General features: G+C 42.2%; 1 protein-coding gene across 3 annotated transcripts in view; it reads right to left on the bottom strand.

Annotated features, from left to right (window-relative positions):
• Positions 1 to 21821, bottom strand: part of EGFR (epidermal growth factor receptor) — a 168895-nt gene that overhangs the window by 70624 nt on the left and 76450 nt on the right. The window contains exon 1 of one of the 3 annotated variants that reach the window (XM_054815213.1): positions 16226 to 16371. The exons of the other annotated variants lie outside the window; for them this stretch is intronic. Within the exon in view, the coding sequence (XP_054671188.1) occupies positions 16226 to 16304 (79 nt within the window). The 5' untranslated portion in view covers positions 16305 to 16371. Of the gene's footprint in view, positions 1 to 16225; positions 16372 to 21821 lie in introns of those variants that run through there. 3 annotated transcript variants of the gene reach the window in all.

Here is a 21821-nt window from a genome sequence, read left to right as displayed (position 1 = left end):
CTTCACCCCTCTGACATTTATGAAATTTGCTTCTAAATGTTCAGCCTAAACTCAGGCTTTACCTTTCAGACTATTGTTCCCCAGTCTGGTATTATCTTTTCCAATGCATATACCAAGTCCCAGATTAATTCGGTTTATTCAACTAGCCAGACTCAGCCCTGTCTCATAAAACAGTGTATTTTCCCTTATTTTCCTTCTATTATATCTCTTCCAGTTAATATCCATCTTCCATTAGAACTGTACATAGTATTCCTGGAGAGGACTTAGCAGTGCATCATAAATGGTATTAATGCTTTACTCCTGCTGGGACATTCTGCACAGCATATCCTTATTTTCTGCATATACACAAGGGCTCCACTGTTCTTTGGCATAAAGCAGAGTCAATATATACTTTTGGGTCCTGCACAACTTTATCTAACTTTTATTCCATTTCTTTGCATCCTCTAATTCTACTTAAATGCCATCCAGACGTTCTTCTTCCTTCTCAGTATCTCGCAGCTCTCCGTCATGAAACGCCACTGAGATAAACTCATTTTTCCCAAGAATAACCCTTAAGGATACCCAGCAGACACCTGTCTCCAGAGCTCTTCTGATACAACCTGTTGTGTCCTCTTTAATAAGCTCTTCCTGCAAATTTAAACTCTTCTACTAAACTTCACCTCCTTCAAGATACACAGTAACTTTGATCGTTTCAATATTTATACTGAAGTACAAGTAAGTAATTACCTCCCTAAAATAAAACAAAATCAAAGCCCTAACCACCTCAACAAGACAACCTGGTAGAACTGATCTTTGCTAACCAACTAAAGCTTTTGAGTATTTTCCATTTACTTTATTAACTTTAATTTTCCTCTCCTTCAAAACACTTACTGAAGCTGAGCATGGTCTCAAAGGCAGAATAAAGGTTCTATAGCTATGTGGCTTTCTTCATTCCTTGAAAATATAGCGACCTCATTTTATTGTATAGGCATGTAGAATCACGATTGCCTGATGACAGATTAAATTGCTAGCTTTTTAAATAAAATATTTATTACTCCTTCTAAACTATACGTAATAGGAGCTTGACCCGAGTATGCTGTGACTGGGGAGTGATGGGAAAACTGGAGATGATACGTTTCTCTCAGCGAAGATTTCAGGGTGGCAAAATCCAACCTGACACAATTTGGAGTTAACCTCTGATTCATTTCCTTCTTAATCAATGCAACTTTCTGATTCACACCCTTTGCAGAGAAATAAGGAAGGTTGGTCTTTTAAATCTAAGTTAATTTTTAAGGGCAAATATGATTTAAGAAAAAAAAAAAACCAAAACCAGACAGTCATATCTGTGTCACGGAGACTCTATGAGCTGTACCTGATAAATCACCTGTCTACAATGCTTCAGAAAATACTCAGTGCTGCCTCCCCATACACCTTGTTTGTAAAGTTCTGTTTACCTACCTGTCACTGTTTGGCTAACTATTAACCACAAGTAACCTGATGGGGTTTTTTTCCAAACAAACCAAATATTTATCAGAAAAACAAAACTTATTCAGTAAGCCAAATGCAAATGTTGTCTCAGGCAAGGTCAGAGAGGTCAGGGGGAGCAATAAGGCTGTATTTCCACACGCAGTAGTTTGCTCATTATTGCTGGTTGCAAATTAGAGGGAAGTAAGTAGAAGATCAGAACAGTAATTTTCTGTTCATTATTGGCTTTCTTAAAAAGTATTATTTGCACAGTGGTATGTAATCCATTTCCACAGTTCAGGGAGGGAAAAAAAACTGTTTTCAAGACTGCTTGACAAAAACATTTTAAAATTCACTGCAATGCCACTGACCAATTTTGGGGTGTTTTTCTTTCCAACTGGCTGCTTCTGAGTAGCATGCAACAAAATATTTCTGGAGCGCAACGGATGTCGCATCCTACCAACAACTTCTGCATCCTTTACTAACCTCTCACTGGCACTTCCACTCACTCTAACAAGGGGGGTGAGGGCTTCTGTCCCACTTCTGTCCCTTTCGCGGTGTCCCCGGGACAGGCTTGCAGGGCTACACCCGTGACAGAGCCTTATTGCTCTGAGACACCACTCTCACACGCGGTCAATGCTCTCGTCTCCCCATGTCTAAAAATCACCAGAAATTAAAGGAGGAAAACTCAACTTTTATACTAACAGTGCCAAAAGTAGCCCAGGCTATGGCTGAAATAAAAAAAAACGTAAAAGAGACTTTAAGGTGATACTGTAAGTGCCGGCAGATCAGTCTTACTTCCACCCTTCCCAGGGGCCAGAGGTGTTTCACCAGATACTGCAGACAACTAAGCTGAGAGCTCAACTTGTAATAAAACGTTTCACTTTTCCCAGACGGTGTTCTCCTATTCGAGGATGTTTGTGAAACCTTGCTGCCAAATCTGTGATTTCACAAACTTTTCCACGGTGATAACATAAACAGTGAGTAGTGATTTATCTGTTGGATCAAGCTGCGTTAAAACGGGAATGTGAAAAAACGTGCATTTGAAGACATTGTCTCCCCCGAGGGAGGAGGAAAGCTCATATACATGTATAAAATGAACCACATGCCCCAGGCTTGCCAGAATCAGAGCTTTTCTTTTTGTACTTTCTGAAAATCCATGTCAAATTCAATGAATTGAAAAAAATGGCAAAATTTAAAAGTCCTTTTTGTTAACTGAATTAACCCTGCCTTACAACTTAATAAAGTAAATTTGTGAGATTTGCATGACAGACCATTAATAATATTCTCTATAACCCACTGAGCTTGCAGCCTTCCTTTTAAACTAGCAGATGATGGCTTTCTCAGGGATGATCAGATTTTGCTCTCAGTTACATCCACATCAAAACAGAAGCAATGCCACTGACTGGGGTAAAATTATTCCAGATTTACATCTCTCTCATGGACAGCACTGAGTAACAAACGTTTAAAGACAATCCAGTTAATTAAATCCAAATTCATCATACTTTTAAAAGTTATGAGCAAGAAGAAAAACTAGTCTTAGCATGTTAGTCTCATTGCCACAAAGCATTATAAAACCCCCTTAAATTCAAGAGAAACGTGCACATATGTTGTAGCAGTGAAGCTCTGGCAGAAAGGAGAATAACTTTCCTAACTAAGATAACTGGTTGATCCGGAGTTTTGATTAAATGGTCCTTCCAGTAAGACGTTATCCTCTAAGAGGGCAGCAGCCTTGAATTCCCCCTCATATTTCCTTAATGGCTTTCACATTTTATTTTCTCTGCTGCAGTCAAAACAACTTCTTTGGCAGTCCTATCTTCCTGCACTCCGCAGCCTGTGTGACCACTCTTATCCCCACCAAAGGCATCTGGGGCTATGTTCTCTCCTGGATGAAAGTGAGAGCATCTGTCTTCACCATCAAAATTAAATCCTTATTTTTGCAGAGCTCTCAGGGCCCTGGTTTAAGTACTGGGAGAAAAGGAGGATATCATATGGGGCTGCTTATGCAATTATCAGGATGTGCATCCACGGTACACAAGAGGGTCAGGGGAGGGAGAGGAGTGCAGCCAGCTACCTGTCCCAGCATCTGCGCCTTGCCCTGGTGCTTCTCCCTCCCTGCTCCAAAAATACGCACCCAGGTTTACAGCAGCCAGCACTGTTTAGAAGAACCACATGATCAGAAAGTGCTTTCTAATCTTTGCTTTGCTACTCAAAAGGGATGCTCAAGTGAGTTAAAAAAAGTGATAAAACTGCCCATAACATAAACTATCCTGTAGTTTATCATGTACTCGGGTACCACTCACAGTTGGGCAGCACCGCGCAGGGAAACAAGCAGACCAGAAAGGATGAACTCTGCCCAAACACATGCTACTCTGAAGGCCAAACGAGCATCAACCTCTCTCAATATAGCAAAGAGAAAAAGGCAAAGAGAAGAAAGGTCTCGTTTTAGAAAAGCAAAGCCCAGGAGTGAGGAAGGCATGAGCTTACTGTGCAGTGAGGAGCATGCCTGTGGGCTGCAGCCTGGGTGGGTTGGTGTGGGCTGGGGGGGCATTGCTCCTGCATCCTTGTGCCATCCCACCCCAGAGCCAACATTTTTTTCCATTCCCACTGCTTGACATCATCATCCAGAAACCCTCAAAAGCAAAATCCTTTTGCCTTGTTATCAGCACCATCCAAAACCATTTGCAAGCTGAAATTAAGGGCTGTGACACGCTCAGAGTAAATTTACCCAGAGTAAATTTAATAACTAACAGCAGAGTTATTGTTTGTTAATGTGTGGGGCCTTGTGCCTTATCACTTTATTAAAATGTCTACATGTATTTATCCCCTTTCAGGAGACGTTTAATCTCCTCTGTGACCACTAATAATGAATCCCTGCCAATATTTGATATTACAAAGTGCTAGGCATTAGTGAAGTGCCAATTTCCAGGACCTATGAGTAAAAACTCCCTCGTGAACAGACCAAAACCACCACAAACCTACGATTATTTAGTTCTCTGAGCCGAATGAAAAAAAAATAAATAAATCTCACCACAAATAACAACAGAAAAAATATGCAAAAATCAAGACAGCCACATTTTAGGATGCATTTTACTTTTAGCAGTTGATGGTTCTCTTCATAGCAGCTATAGGGAAAAGAGGTGCTGGGAGTGATCTGTGATGGCAAGGAGGTGAGAATTGGCATCCCAGCCTCCTGACGTGTGAACACCAAGTGATTTGCAGAAGGGAGAGGTGACGCTTCTGCTCAGGGAGCACAACCAGGAGGTGGATCCCAAAGGATCCGAATTGCCCCGTGACGTCTCCAGCAGCTCCGTTGTGAAGCGGCGGGAGCTGCCCGTGCCTCCGGCAGTGCTGCTGGAGCTGCCCCCGGCTCAGCTCCTGGTGCTGGCTCAGCATCAGGCAGTAAGGGCTTTCCCCAGAGCAAAGCAGGATCGCTATTTTCTAAACGGCACACCAGTCACGCTGAGTGCGTATTGTTAAAAAAAGAAAGAAAGAATTGTTGCAAGTACTTTTCCAATTACTAAAATGCTTGGGTTTTATCCTTCGTTACAGCCCTAACTTTCTTATAATAGCTCCTGTTTATTTGGGGCAACTAAACACTCTCTGCAGCAAGCCAAGCAAACCCAGCTCACTCTGGATTTCCATTTGCAGCCCCAAAAGGCCATGTTGGGAGGATTCTCAGCTTCTGCAGGGTGCTGAGAGCTGTCCTGCCCACCATCTGGTGCTTCATGGTGCAGTCAGGCTCCTGACGAGCAGGGCTGGGCTTCAGCTGCCATGACGAAAGGCCAGGTAAGCACCACAGAGCAAGACACAGCTTGCCTGAGCGTGGTGGCTGGCTGAACTCAAAGTTACCGTGGGCTGTAGGAGCTCTTGCCCTGCCATCCCAAGGCACAGACCGGCTGAGCAGAGAAGCCAGCATTCTGCTGCAATACAGCGTGTCCCCCAGATGTGTTAAATCAAAAATAATAATTAAAAAAATTAAATTCACATACTGAGTTACGTACACGGGCTTTGGGAAGAGAGAAGGGGAGAGGGCAGCGAAGAGCCGGAGTAGGTGCAGTCAGCTGCTCACCAGCATGTGCCGAGTTTGCTCAGCCACTGAGTCAGCTGCTGGGCTGTAAACAGAAAAATCCAAAACACAAGCAGCAAAACACTACACATAGGAGGGATGGATGGCCAGGCACCTACTCAGGGGATGGACTTTTCACCAGATCCATCACCTGCTCAAGTCTGCTTTTTATATTTTGGGAAACCAACACCTCTGCCACCTCCATCTCCACCGCCCTCATGTCCCTTCTCTCCAGGGCGGTACTAGCCAGGATGCGGATGCACCATGCAGGGCAAGAAGAGACTAAGAGCGTAGAAATCCTACAGAGTTCTTGCACAGACTCACCACCCATCTCTGTTCTCCCTCAGAAGCAGGGTAACAAAACCAGCTGGCTGGGACACAGGATGGTGTTGGCTTTCCCATCTACCTGCAGGTACACTCCTGCTCTGCCGTTGCTGGCCACTACCCAGGGCGGCACTGGGAATTTGATCCCACAAAACCCATCCTCAGTAAATGCATTGCACCTCATTACAAATCAGAATTACGCCCAGCGAGGGATAAGGGAGCTACATGTCAGGTATTACCCAAGATTTTATTGCTGCTAGTGCCGTTCACGCAGAGCTCACAGGCAGCCAATGCAAGGCCAAACAGGAATTACTCAGGATTTGGCGTGACATGTTGTTTTCCTATGAAGAAACATGGGTCACTTTGGTCCACTTGATGCCAGAGCCTGGGGAAGTCTGAAGTCAGTGCAAGTTATTGGTTCTTCAGGCCTCTCCGAAATACATGTTAGAGCCATTTAGGTGCCCCTGGGGACACCAACACCTGTGCCACCTCAACCTCCACCACCCTGATGTCCCTTCGCTCCAGGGCGGTACCAGCCAGGATGCAGATGCACCATGCAGGGCAAGAAGAGACTAAGAGCATAGAAATCCTACAGAGTTCTTGCACAGACTCACCACCCATCTCTGTTCTCCCTCAGAAACAAAGCAAGTTATAGCATTTGGGGCTGATTTGCATAGCTGATCGAGGCTGCTAATTGTCAAAGGGGCTCCAATGTACACACACGTAGCTGACAATACACCGGGTATAATGTGAATTTTCCTGTGGATTATGGTACAGTTCCCTTTCTAATTTCCAGTGCTACAACAACAAAAAGCTGAAATATTTGCAAAATTTTCCATATAGAATAACTATCTTAACACTCCCTCTGAATGACAGCATGAGGGGGGGTGCCACAGGCCACGTACTTTGGGTTATTAAACCAAATTCTGCCCTCACTTAATGCTATTCTCTGACTTGCAGAGATAAAGACACAGGGCAGAACACAGTCCACAGCACACAGTAAGTAACAGGAACAATAAATGCAGTTACCTGTGCCCCGAAGCAAACACACACCTCCCTGAACTGCCTGCCATGGGAAACTACCCCGTTCAAACTACCAGCAATTCAGCCCAGCGTTTCACATCGTGTTGTTGCCTGCAGCGCTGGCAAGAACACTGGAGGGATTTTCCCTACGCGTGCTCTAGCTTTCCTGGTGACAGGATCTCTGGACATCGCCTAAAACATCCAAGGCAGTGCTTATCCAGATCCACATTTTATGGCCCAATTCCAGGACTGCCTTAAAAAATTAGGTAACTTAAGCTTTTTTGCAATGCAAAAACTGTATTAGGGAACATGAGCAATGGTGGTGTGAAGCAGGTCTCAAAGAATGGTTGGTCCACTAGTGAATTTGACAGTATTTCTTTAAATCTCCACTCTTTTTCTTGATCATCTGCATAAATGGCAAAGGTAATATTATCAGGAAGACTGACTCATCTGGGAAAAAGCAGGAGCTCCCAATTATTTTTCTCATACCTGTCTCTTCTTGCTTTGCAGCTCGCTACTTGTAAAGAAGAGAACAACTATTAACCAATAGTGTGCTACCCCACCTTCCTTTTTAAAGCGATCTGAGATCACCTGTTTTTTTTTTTTCCTCAAAGATACACAACTGAGCCCATCTCTGCACACAGAAGGGGCTTTGCATGAACTGTGGCAAGATTAATCTGTTTTTCCTTCTCAGCATTGGCATAAGCCTATCTGCTTCCCCATCCTTTCTGCTTTCAAAAGTTATTTTATGGATGAAAAGTTATTGAAACCCAAAACTGAGAAATCTGTTCTTGGAATTTGGGGGTGGGACACGACCTGCCCCTAAAAATTTGCAAATTTTTAGCAACTTTTTCTTTCTTTTTAGCAAATTATCAGAGCTCACTGTTGGTACCAGCAGATGAATACATCTGCAATGACACGTGTCATATTAATGAAAATACCTTTAAAATGCAAATTATTCATGACCCATTAATTCCGAAGGGCACACCTCCATGCAGCACCTGCAGCTCTCTGCAGCAGGGATTGTCCCTGCCAGACCTTTAACCTTTCAGCTTAAATCCAACACGGCTGGCCCACAGTGACACGAATTTGGTGGCAGTCAAAGCTGTGATGGTGACCTAGTGAGTGCATTTTACTTCATATAGGAGGGTATTGCAGGGAAGGGGACAGCAAGCTGTCTCCACCTCTTCTTCTTTTTCTATTGCAGGCAGATGCCTCATTTTCAGTCTTTTGTGGAGTGAACAGAAAGTCAGCATCTAGATACCAGGAGGGGTTTATGCACTGATGCTCTGTATATTTACACAACCTTTAAATATTTTTCTTAGCTCCCAAACAGTCCATCCTGCCTGCCGGTGACTTGCTTCAGGGCTTCACAGATATGTCTGGTGGGCATAAGGGTGGAAAAGGGTGACTTTATTTTGTACCTTTTTTTCTAACAAAACTACTCATGCTAGCTCTCCTCAAATAAAAGTAGAATTTCACCAGGAAGGTTTGAGTACAAGGGGTGGTTATTCCTGCTCTCCTCTGCCTTGTGTTTACCAGGAGTGGCAGAATTACACAGAAACTAAGCAGTTTACACAACCACCTGAAATAACAGGATTTGTACTGTTTTAACTCTATAGGAGTTCGTGACTCACTAGCAATGATAATACACTTCAAATAAAGACATTCAGCTCCATTTTTTCAGTTTAGCAACCTAGCCTAGCAGGGGAGGTCCAAGCTGTCATTCCTCTATTAATATTCTTTCAATAATTAGCTGCTTCTCACAGTTTTCTGTCTTATTTCATGCCAGAAAGCAAGCCTTTCCATGAACAACATACCAAAAGAGAGAGCTACTATTTTAAAGCATCTGTGTTCGCAATATGAACCGCTCTATGTAAACAATGAGATCTTCCCCTGCCTTGAGTGAACCAGATGTTTCAGGAAAAAAACCCCAATCCTCCCCACATGGAGGACGGTTATGGCAGAGAAGAGATTCTTCCACCAAACTGACTGATGGACTTTTATCACTGGTGGAACAGGTCCACCTTTTTATTTCTTCCAGCTGATCTGAGCTATTCAGGCAGAGAGGTATAAACCAACTAGTTTTTCACAGTCATGTCTTAATAGCCAAAGCTTTAAATGCAAGGCTATATCTTCCATCTTCCCTGTCTCCTCTCTCCTACACAAACTGCCCTTGCTATGTTAAGATGTTGGATATGGTGGATCATAGTTTCTTAGTTGTTTTCTAAATCCTGGCCAAGGTCCATTTGGTACAATAAAATACTGTTTGGACACTGCTGGGCAGAGCATTAAACAATACTGTCTTCTCAGGTGGCAGAAACAGAGAGAGAACCAGGCTATGAAGATGCATCTATTCCTCCTGGTACTGCTTTCTGTCCCTGACAAAGCCTGCTCACATCCAACCTCTCAGCATGGGCTAAAGCAAGTGAGGTTTTGACCATGGCTTGCTCAGAAGGGCTAACAGAGTGGGGATCAACCCAGCAGGAGCTCTTTACTTAGTACTTGCAATGATAATTTCCAATGGCAACATGCTGGACTTTGAGATGACTGTGAAACCATCTTACGGTGTTTCACCTAGTTACAGAGAAATCAGTGTTCAGTGTGTTATTAAAGATTGCATTTAATTAGTCAACAGAAAAAAAAACAAAAACCAAAATAACACAGCCTTGTATAACTTCCAAAGAAGAAACACCTACATGATTTTTTTCCTCTTTCTCTCATTAATCAAAATTCAGTTTCCCACTAAGGTGATATAAATTTCATTTTCTGAGGTAAACATTCCTGTGCTTTCCTCCTGGCTCCTTTTATTGTTAAAAAGAAAATCTCAGAATTGCACTAGTGAGAAATGAACTTGCCCTCTCCTCTGTCTTAATAAGAAAAATTGATTGTGGGTAATTGTGTTGTCTGTCTTTGTAAAAAGCCAATGTAGATGCAAAATGTTCATAGCCGAGCTCAAATTATCTTTCAGATGATGAATGTGAATAAAGAAATTGGGCTTCAATACTGAAGTCAAGCATCTGATTTTATTCTCTGCCTATAAAAATGAGGAGCTGAATACATGCTACTGCTTAAGAAATTAAAATCCTAATTAAATGCATTGAACATAGTCAGGGGCCAGAAAAGCATGGAGGCGTTGCAGTGCGGGCCCTAAATCTTCTTGTAAGTCATCAGTCAAGACAAGATTATTTTTTTCTCCTGTTTTCTAACAGGTTGACTCAAGGGCCCCAAGGGATCTCAGTTCCAGATGTGTTTGTACTTCCAGCTTTTCATCCTGGTGTCCTCAGAATAGCACAAATAAAAACTAGAACCCCTATAACGAGGTATCTAAACAAAAAATACAAACACAGTCTGCATCAAAGAGCTTGGGCTATAGGATCCCAAATTTCTCTAAAGTACAGCTGCTGGAGCTATCCTCCACACAGCTATTGTTAATTCAGTTAAACTGCCCAACCAGAAGGGATATGGCCTGTTTCAGTAACCTACCAAGTCCTCGACTTACAGAGCCAGGGACATGCCCAAGAGCTCAGATGAGTTGGAAAGAGATATACTTCTGCACGGGGCATGGGAGGAGATACCTTGGGACTACTGCACCTCTTCATGCCATGGCTGCAACTCCTCCAGTACTTTCCTTCCCCGCCCCGCCCCCCCCCCCCCCGCGCCCCAACTCTAGAAGCAGCCAAAGCCAATACTCAGCTAGTTCTCAAGCCGAACTGCCTCCCAGCCCACTCCCCATTTATATACAGAGCATGATGTCATATGGTATGGAATACCCCTTTGGCCAGTTTGGGTCAGCTGTCCTGGCTGTGTCCTCTCCCAGCTTCTTGGGTGCCTCCCACTTTCTCATTGGCAGGGCAGTACGAGAAGCTGAAAAGTCCTTGACTACTTGGCAACAACTAAAAACATCAGTGTGTTATCAACATTATTCTCACCCTAAATCCAAAACACAGCACTATACCTGCTACTAGAAGGAAAATTAACTCTATCTCAGCCAAAATCAGGACATGGTCTTGAGGGACAGGTCATCTGCTGGACAGCCTTTATATGCCAGCAACCATTATGTGAGCAAATACAGCATCTTGCCTTCTGTCAGTGAGGCTTCAGTGCCTCACAACTGAAAAAAAATCCTGAAAAGCTGTCAAACTGATTGTCAAACTAACATTACTGTCATCTGTTTACAGTCATTGCGTAGTGTGTATCATCACTTATAAGAGAACAGCATCATAAATTTAGAAAATTAGCAAGAAGCTGAATGATTCAAATCCCTTCCCCAGTCATGATACTCAAGTCTTTTCATAGCATCTGCTCTGCTACTAGTCAGGCTCAAACCACAGCCTGAAGGTCAACAGGCTCCAGTTTCTGCTAGACCAGGAAGAGAAGTCCAGACATCCCATCTGAGCGTCTTCTTGCAGGCTCCACGGGACTGACCTGCCTGAACCAGGGTTCTGGCAGACCTCTGCTTCTGGAAGGGGGCACAGCATCGAAATGGCCATGTCTGCCTAGTGACCAACCGAGATGATCAAACCATAACTTGCTGGAAAGTCTGCTTGAAATTTAAGACTTTGGGCGGAAGAGCAACTTTGCTGAAATGTGTGCTCCCAGACACAGTAAGTATTTCTAGCAGGGTTGCAACGGTTACCTTCAAAACCAGAAACACAGGCTTTTTCCTATCACTAATATTATTACACAAAAAAGTACATTTCTGGCATTGTTTAAAATATATATTTGAAAAGAAAGTTCACATCCTCTTGGTATGCAAAAATGACTTGTAGGCAGTAGACTACATAGCCTATTAAGAAGCTCCCAAAATGGCCCCAGAATTGATGAACAGGCAATCATTTACTTTTCCAAAGCACTTCCAAGTTGGCAAATGTGACCTTTTGTTTGCAAGGAAAAACACAAGTTGCCTCTACCATTTTTCTGCCTTTCACTTCACTCTGCAGTACCCAGAGGATCTTCACAGTATTCTCCTCTGTCCTGTATATTAGAAGTTCAGCTGAAATCTTTTCTGCCTAAGCTTAATGAAAAATACAGATGATAAAAATCCTTTCTCTCTTTTTCCCCCCACTCACTATCAAATACCTTTTTGGAAGGCACTGAAACCGATAATGAATACACCAGGCTTTCTAATATGTTTGATTTCCTAGACTGGATAGGACTTTTGTATTAATACTCTTTATATTAAACCCAGATGGATTTAATAGAAAGACAAGAAACAAGGAAAAGTCTATAGGAAGAGGGATAGTGAAAGGGTAAGATGTAGTATGAGGACAGAGTGTGCTTCTTTTTGCTGTCCAACTAACTACACTTCATGGTTTGGGACCACGTAAGTTAAAAAGGACTTACGGTGTACTTCTAACTGTTGCACATTTTTATCATTAAAGATTGCTAAAGACACTTAAAGATTCCATTAAAATCCCAAAACAATGAGACTGCTGTTATCAACATGATTACCCTAAATAGCAGAATCTGCCCAGAATGAGGTCTGCACCTCTTTTGGATCCCAGAAACACTAGTGGCAATTTTGGGGTTGAAGGTCTGCTTATATTTCAATTCTAGGCAGTTTTCCCCAGAAAATTCCTTTGCCGAAAATTTGTGATCATGTTATTTCTTTGTAAACAATACAATTGCAAAAGAAGGAGAAAAGGCTTTAATATTAAAATGTTTTGAAAATCTGCACACACAAAAAAATCTTCAAAGGATGTTTCCATCCTTTATCAAAGTTTGAGCTATAAAGACAACATCATGAAAAAGGCCTCCTAAGCTACAAAAGTCACTATGCCCATTTGAGAATGGCAACCAAAACTGCCATCAAAGAAAACAATCTTTTCTGGCCTTGCTAATGTTATTTGCAGACTAGACTGAACTGAGATTATAGGCTACATGCTTGCTGGAGTTTGTCATGACTTAGCACCCAGCAAAAGAAAATAGTAAATGTGAGCTCCCTTAAGGTTAGAGTTCTACCGATAGTGGCACATCATTTTGACTCTTTTATTGAGATGCATGAATTATGATACTGTGCACAACCAGTTCTCTCATGCCAAATAACAAGGGTAAAATTAACTTCCAAGAGTCTCATCAGACACATATTTAAATATACACACAACAGCTTCATAGCTGGACTTAATCTTATTTACAACCAAGATCCCAATGACTTCATAAGAGCAGAATTAGGTACTTAATATATGCTGAGCAACCAAGTTACACCCATATACAAAAGCTAAGCACCTTTCCCAAGTTTCTAATACTATTAATCTGGAAAAATGCATTCATAGACAGTCCAATAATTCTGCTTATAAAGTAGCTGGTTGTAAGAAGCACATCTAGTATGTACCTCTGTTATGAGTTTCAGTTTCAAATTGTTTTCCTAAGTTGCCTTCCTCATAATGGCTTTGCACAAAGCTCACATACTTACACATCTGTTCTTACAGCAGTTATCCTAAAAACAGACTACAAACAGAAAATAAAATAGTAAAGAACATCCATGAAATCTGCACACACAGCTGATTTTTTTCCCTATTTTCTATTTAAATATGCCTACTGCTGCAGCAAATCTCTTAACACTCTTTCAAGATGCTTCATACTTCACTCAGTAGTACTGATAAAGCATAAGAGCAACAAAATGTTAACTATAAACAAAGAAGTCCTGTTGTTCTTTGGCCCTTCACCAGAAGAGCCAAAATGCTTAATTGTATGAGAAAGGTGTTATACTTTTTTTCAATAAGAAGAACCGGATCAAAGTCCAGAGACTTTGAAGATGCTGAAGAAAAACAGACTGCAGATCAACTGCTGTTAACCCAATGCATTTTTTCTCTCATACTGGCCTGGAGAAAATAATAAACAATTGGTTTAGGACCACATTCCTTTCATGCACCAAATCAGGTCTTCTTTTATCTTGCTGGGAAGCAAAAAAAAAAAAAAACCAACACCCAGACAGACAAATTACAACAAATGTTCTTACAAGATATCTCTGATACAACTGTTTGCTGAAAACATCTGTACAACCAAATACAGTCCCTGTGTGCAAAACCCAGCTGAGATTGCATAGTCTCATGACCATGAGGTCATGATTCACAAATGGAAATGTACATCTATACAAAGCCCTTGAAGTAATTAGAAGTCAATTTACAACTAAAGGAGATGTAAAAGAGAAATTTGCTGGCCAGATCAGCCTCCACAATTTATTAGGTAATTTATTATTTATTAGGCAAGAAGGCCTCTTTGCTGCTTAGGACATTCAACTTGGGAGGACTTCTGCTTAATTGCATACAGTACAGGTAGAGCATAACAGGGGTCTCCATGCAAACCACCACCAGCACCATAAGCTGTGAGGTCTGACACTCCCCAGAAAAGAGAGAAGAAGGTGAGTACACATAGTTCTTAACCAGGCATGATTGAGTTGGGGAAGTGATTGCTGTATTAATGCACTGGGCTTCAGTAACAGCAGCAATAACATGCCTGTTGCTTAAAGAAAGGGCTGAAGCATCTGCAGTACTTTAAGCATAAAGAGCAATATCTTGTAGAGTGACATGGTAACTTTACTGGAAAAAGTAAAGACCTACACTTAAGTCCATGTAGAAGCCTCTGGACCAGTCCCAACTTATTTGAACATCATGCCATTAAACCTAACACGTGTACAGTGGCTTTTCATAAAGCCTGACCTTTAAAAACAAGCCAATGGTATTAGACAACAAACACCAACAAAATACTCAGCATTATGGAGGGATAAAGGAGAAAATCCTCTTCCCAAAGTAAGGTCAGGCTTCAGGACTGGAAGGCAGTGCCACCTGCCTCAGCATACCTCATGGGCCATCGGCGTGGCCCCAAATGACTAAAAAGTTTATAAAATTTCCTTTTTAATAGAACAGCCACAGATCACATTCTGTGGCCTTATGAGCCACCAAGACATCTATAAATCTCTGCAGCAGCTGGGGAGGGACAGGTCTCCCTGTGAAGAGAGTGCCCATGTTAGTGCCTCAGGTCAGACAAGGGATGTGCTGGTAAGGGAAGAAGTCTCTTTGGTTCACAGACACCCAGACACCTTCCCCTCCCAGCATTTCTTTGGGCTTTATAAGTGCAGCATGGATGACAGATCCTGGCACCAACTCCACAGGGTGCACACTGCCTCAGGCAGAAGCCCCAGTCTCACTGTATTTCCTACCAACCAGCAGAAGTTAAGCATATCCCAATATCTCATTAACTTTGCACCTTGGTACCATGTTGGAATATGGGGACACCATGCTCTTAAGACTTCCCTCCACAACAATTCAAGGACAAAAAAGGCTCCAGGCTTTCCCCTGTTGCAGTAGCTAGTAATGCAGCTGCTGAACACCCACCGCATTAGCAGCATAAGGACAATCCAAAGGCACCTGGTCAATTCAAGTGGCAGGGGTTGAGCCTGCGTGTGGTAGAAGAAGCCAAAGGAAAAAAGCAACACAAACAAAACCTCACCCCACGCCCCCTGATTTCCTCCTTCTAAACAGTACCATAATAAACCAGCTGTGCGTGTTATTGCCTTTCTCCGGAAAAAACTCTTCTATTGCAGTTTTTTCTTCTTCCTTGTCACACAAGTCACAAAAAAAATGTGGCAAAGAAACATCATGAGCAGTGTCCTCAAAAGGGAAGGAGAGAGATGCCTAGAAATACAATATGTACTGAGTACAAACCCTGCTGGATGCCAAGAAAAAGGCTGTATTTCCAGGAAAGCAAAAGGAATGCATCCTCTTATTTTACCTCTGATGGCTCAGTCTCCACCGATCAGCTTCTGGATGGGGGGGGGTGTGTGTGTTGGTTTTTCTTGCTGCATTCTACAACTATGAAAAAGGACAGCATAAGGGTTTGACTTAGGCACTACAACTGAGATAATATAATTAGCCAAATATTTGTATAGGAAAATGATGGAAGCTTTGTAGCTGAGCTGCATAATGATAGGGAATGAATAGCAAAGAGGCTGGCAAAAGGACTCCAGGGTAGCTTCTCCTCACCACCCAGAGGGAAGAGGAGCATTTAAGGGACAGGACACACATGCAACCTACCCTAAAATCTAACTGAACTCCCTCCCCCTACTCTGTTTGCAGGATAAGCCACAAGCCAGTCTTGCACAAAGCATGCTAGAAGCCTAACCTGATGGCTTCAATGGCACTTAAAGGCTGCAGAGCCTTGTGCAAGCTACACGCTGCATTTTAGCTTTGAAGAAAACAGAGCAACCATCTAGCTGCTGAGCACTTTGCGTTATGTTTAGGCTTGGCGTTGAGTGACCCCTCCAAATCCCCATGCAAATCATCAGTTCAACCACAAAACAAACTCCCCCAGTTTACGCAGGAAACAAGAACCTGTCCCCGGCGCAGAAACAACCTTCACGCATACCTGATGCATCAGCGTGAAAGTAGAAGAAGACCTGGAAAGAGAAAGCACTCGCTGTGCTCTCGTAACTTGTTTTAGCCATAGCTTACAACTGCGGTCCCTGTGATCACATCAGAGAGCTGGTGCAATAGCAACATTGAAGGGTTTGTTGAGAAAGGCAGTTGGGATCCTCTTCCTTCTTGCCACCTCTCTGGAGCCAGTTGATTCCTTTTCCTTTCACCACCTCTTGGGAGTTTTGAATCCACTGCCAAACTCATCTTTGAGAGCGAGTGTATTCATTAACCTTTAGGAAAATGCCTCACCAGATGAATTAAGTCAGGTGACATTTTATAGGCAGCGAGTGATTTTCCAGGAACGTTTCTGTACTCGTTAGTAATATATTTGGATAAAATTTCAGTGTTGTTCCTAAGGCTTAGAGCTGGAAGGAGAAATGAGCACACTGGCACGATGAGGAATGGGAAACAAGCGGCACCAGTCTCCCCCTTCGCTACAGAAAGTAACGTTTCCTCTGAAGGACCACAGATGAGAAGCTCTGGCACATGTTAGGAAATACATATGTTTTGCTTTTCTAACAGCCCTAGTCTATTACTCCCTAAAAGTTTGAGGCCAAACCTTTTAAATCATTACGTTTTCATTCAGAATTCAAGCATAAAGAGACCAAACCAAGACTGAAAACTATTCCCATTTCTCTCCATCCCCAGGAGATTTTCTCCCTATACCACAGGCTTCCCTCTTGAAAACCACTGTCCCCAATTCCCTAGAAAGCCTCTCCACATCAGTCTCCTGCCACCCCGTAATGCCCTCTATTGGGAAGCCACTGATTTTAATCCCTCAGCAATGCTTCCCCTTGACTGAGCTGCATGTGGGCAAAAGTCTTCACAACTTACTCCTCTGACTACAAACCCTCTCCAGATAAGAGTGTTGTGTGCTCTGTTGGTGAAGAAACTCTGCTCTTAATTTACTTAAACTCAATTTACTTTAAATGGAGGCATCTCATGGCTGACAGATTTAAGATCTCGAACATTTGAGTGGAAGGATGTAGCCGTGCCTATGTGCCAACTCTGAGGACATTCACCACTTCATATGGTAGCATTCAAACCTAAAAGGAGCAGACAGACTCCTGTGGCTGAAAGCACAGGGACATCTCCAAAATCATTCACAAGCAGGATGGAAACTGATAGTAGACTGGATCTGAGTGCAGGATGCCATCTGGATGGCCCTTGTCTGTGAGGCATAGGTGAGATATAAGCTCTGTTAACAGCATTTAGTAGCCCTGCAGAGTTTTATTAAAAACAAAACACCTCCCCACACAACCCATGCCAGATCTTGAGGTTTACTTTTATCAGGAACATGCAAGTTAATAAATAGGATAGAGAAGAAGGTGTGGCCACCATAATAATTGTTTGCTCTCAGGAAGGCAATGAGATGTCATTTTGCGTATCACTATTTTCTTCTCTACTGCAGATACAGAAAAAATTTCAAAAAAATACAACAGCATTTCAGCTAGATTTTTACACATAGGTGTTTATCAATCTGAGTGGACGAGAATCACTCTTTAGTAACAGGATCATGTTTCCCTCCGCCAAACACAGAGCTATTTAGAAGCTGAGCAAAATACCACAGATAGAAATATTAACCAGAGTGCTTTGTACTAAAAAGCCACAGATTTTTTTCAATGTATGGACCATAAATACTGTTAGTGAAGAGAAACATTAAACATAAACCATCTGGCACACATCTTTAACTTACACACCAAAGTTGTTAGCAGCTTTATTTCAAACATGGATCTATTCTAATGAGGCCATTCCAGCTTCTAGCACTGTATTATATTGTTTCAATATACAGCTGAAAAGCTTCCATTATAATTAATTTTTCTGCATTTTCAGAGCCCTGTTTGGCTTTTTAATATTTGGTCTACAAAGGCTAGAAGCTCAGCTGGTTGAAATCAAAGCAGCTTCAGAGCAGGAGACTTTTCAGATAGCAACAGCATCTCTATCAGACCATACTGTACTGGCTGTTGGTGATAACTGGAAAGGGCTGGAAGAGACCGTGGTGGCAGCAAGGGAACAGTTAAAGCTCGGCTGAAGAGCTTCAGCTAGTTAAAAAGAAAAGCTCTGTTAATATTTCCCAAACTTCCTTTTGCAAAGGGTGTACTAAGTGAAAATACAAAATACGCCACCTTTTCTGTTTGCGTGACTGCACAGAGAATAACCCATACAAAGGGGAGGGGGAGCCTTTTAGATGCAGAATTAAAAAGCTAGTATGTTAATTATGTGCCCAGTCCTTGTAAAGCAGAGGAGTTTATAAACAACGAATTCTTTCTGGCGAGTGGAAGTGCTGGGGGTTAAGCTTAATTGCGAACCTCTGATCCCTTCCCTCTGCTTCTGCACTCGCAGACTCCACATGTACTATGCACCCAGCCCCTACATTAGTAGCTTTCCTTATGTTTGGGGTTTTATTACAGACTCCTGCGAAAACCTAATGAGCAATAAAGTTGTCGTTGTCTCAGACGTCAGCAATGACCGTGACAAGGGTATTCTGACTAAGTTTCCCTGAATCACCCAGTTATTTATCAGTTGACTAGAATAAATATTGACTGTTCTTTGCACTGTCTTCTACAAATACAAACCCACCAAAGGGCTCAAAAGGCTAAAAAAAAAAAAATCAAAGTTACTAGATAAATATGAAAAAGAGATGGTTATTTGCCATGGGATTTTCTTGCTGTTTCAGATTTCCAGTGTATCATAAAATGGCATTTAGAGAATGATATTAAAGAAAGAGACCTGATATTAATATAAAAACCTGAGTAGCTTAAGTTTTTGTTGGTCTGTTTGTTTTTAAAGGAATTGTCCAGAAGAAAAATAAAACCAAGAGACCACTTTTTCAGCCATGGCAAAGTTTTCTTTCCAGGAACACAGATAAACACACATATTCTGATTCGCATAGGTTTGGAAAAGCCAACGGCAATTAAGCCTGGAGCTCTTTCCTAGATCTTTAGCTATAAGTTTTCTGCTTCTCTCTCTCCTCTATTGCTTAATGTTTCAACTACAATTACAGTCTGGGATGTTTCCTTTTTTAGGCACCCAACTAGAGGCACCTTTCTTTCAATTTTCCAAGGTGCCCGTTTCCAAAAACATCAGTCACAGTTCAAGGGATGCAAAAGAGCACCTGAAAGCAGCAGCCCTTGGCATCTCCATCTGAACACTTGGCCAGTAAGGCACTCAAAACCACAGAGCACTTGACAATGTGATGCTTTTGTTTACTTGCCTGTATCTTGCCCAGAACAAGCAAAAAAGCAGTGAAGATGACATAGAAACCAGTCTCCAAAGTCACTTATGCAGACCAAACATGAGTGCAAGCCTTGCTGCATGTGACCTCATATATAACTTCTTCTATTACTGTAATAACAAAACATATAAACTTACGGGCTTTAAGAAAGCACAGCTTCACGTGAGAATGTTTCAATTCTCCCCTCAGCGCCCTTATTTAGTGAAAAAAGGCTCTAGGGAGCCAAAATAGAAAAAACTTCCATTGACCTTGGTACACTGTGGGTCAAAACTTTAACCTTTTTCTCCCTGGGCACCAGCATAAAGTTGAGTCTTCCATTCCTCCACCACTGGGCAAGTTGAATGAACCATCTCCTACCCAGCTGGAAGTTAGAGGGGAGGCCAACAGTGGTGGAAAAGGAGGTCATGAGAACCCAACAGGGAGGGCAACTGGGGCTACCGTGATTAGATACCACATCCAGGAGACACGGGAAACATCAATAGAGAAGCAGCTCCTTTAATTCCACCACTCACAGGGTCCTTGGTGCTCAAAAGTAACACTGAGTAGGGAAAAGATAAAAACCCAGAAGGAACACTTTCAGGAGTAACGGGATGCTATTAAATTGTCTATGGTACTCTGGATAATAAGACAGTCACTTTTAGCTTGAAAAAGTCTATGACGTATGTATCAATTTCTACTGCTGGTTTACAGGTGAAAAACCCAAATCACACAAACAACAAATCCCTCTAACCTTATAAGAAAAGTGTAGCAGCAGAAATACTGGTCAAAGGCAGTAAAAAGGAAGAGTCTTTCAATTTTAATTAAAAAGAAAAACCTAAACACCCTATTTGGATGGCTGTCAGACTAACACTTTCTGTCTCTATTAGTTCCCCTAGTAACAGTGTGCCTCTGGTGAGCCTTAGCTAAGGGTAGCACTCTGGGAAGAGAAGGTGCTCTTCCCTTGATGCTTCTCTTTCTGCATGAACATATCCATGGAAATTCTGGAGGCAAATGAATATAACTCCTCAGATGAAAAGTATGTAATTCAAAGATACTGCACACACCAATATAATTTTTTTATTAAAACACGGGCTCCAACAAAGCATTTTTAATAAAGATCAGACACCAAAATATTCTTTTAATGTTTTCAAAAACAGTTTTAATCTCATACTTAACGAGATGCATTTCACTTTTCTAAAATTCCAGCCCTCTTCCAGATAGACTAACTTAAAACAAAAGAAAAGAAACTCCACTGGCTTCAAAGTCACTCCAGCTGCACGGCCCAGCTGGAGGGAGACAGAAGGCGTTACTCCACATCCACTCCTTCAGGGGCTAGAAGAGTCCAGTAGTGTCCCTGATGGTTTGATATGTGGAGGGGGAGGAGAAGAAACACAAAGTTAAGAGCCATCGGAAGGTCAGACACCTGGGTGGGAGCCCTCCCTCAGGTACTGCTGTCCAACATTGGACGCTCTCCTGCTGCTGGCTCTGCTGACGGGCTCCATCAGATCCCGCAGGCATCAGCAGGAGCCTGTCCATTCGCTTCAGTAGCGCTTTAGTACCAGGCCCCCATGTAAGTAGATGGAATTTTAATTAAAGAAAGAGAAAAAAATGTTAATCTCATTATTAACCGTGGAGGGGAAAACCTACTAAGATGAAAGCCTTGTTTTCTAGGGGCATGAGAAGAATTTCCCTACGACCGGCGCATGTAGTGCTTTTTACTGGTCTGTCCATCCATCCTTCTCTTCAGGAACATTTGGCCAGTGAGGGGTTTATTGTCTGGGAGGGGATAACATCACACTCCTGTCACTACCCTTGTACTAAGCACCAGCAAAGCCAAGGAAAGAATGCATGTAACAATAAGTAACTTAATGCATTAAATCAATAAATAAATCCAAAATGCAGCATCCTCGTGATGGTCTTTGCAGTGTTGCACATGCAGTAGGATTTCTAAAAAAGAGGTATTTTTGCAAGGCACATGCCAAAGCACATTACACAAGCACATGATAGATAATAAATACACTAAGAAAAGAAAGTGCAACCAGGACGAGTGACAGCAATCCTGCTCACAGCTGAGTGAATCAAAGTACACTGTAACATTTAAAAATATGATTGTTCCGGTAATTGCATCATCATAAGGGGTGCAATTTGTGTTATGCTGGCTGCTTACATATGCAATAAAAGTAGACAACAGAACCAATATGAGTAACTGATCTCAGGTTATTTCAAAATTTAAGTCTGTCCTTTTGTTAAGGAAGTGAAGAAAAATCCTCAACATCCAAACAATGTGGCGAAACTTGTACTTGGCTGATGGATGAGAAAAGAGAAACAGGTT

The sequence above is a fragment of the Grus americana genome, chromosome 2 (genome assembly GCF_028858705.1).
Source record: "Grus americana isolate bGruAme1 chromosome 2, bGruAme1.mat, whole genome shotgun sequence".
In the NCBI taxonomy this organism is placed as follows: domain Eukaryota; kingdom Metazoa; phylum Chordata; class Aves; order Gruiformes; family Gruidae; genus Grus; species Grus americana.
The sequence above is the reverse complement of the archived record's forward strand: the minus strand, read 5'-3'. Positions and strand labels throughout refer to the sequence as shown.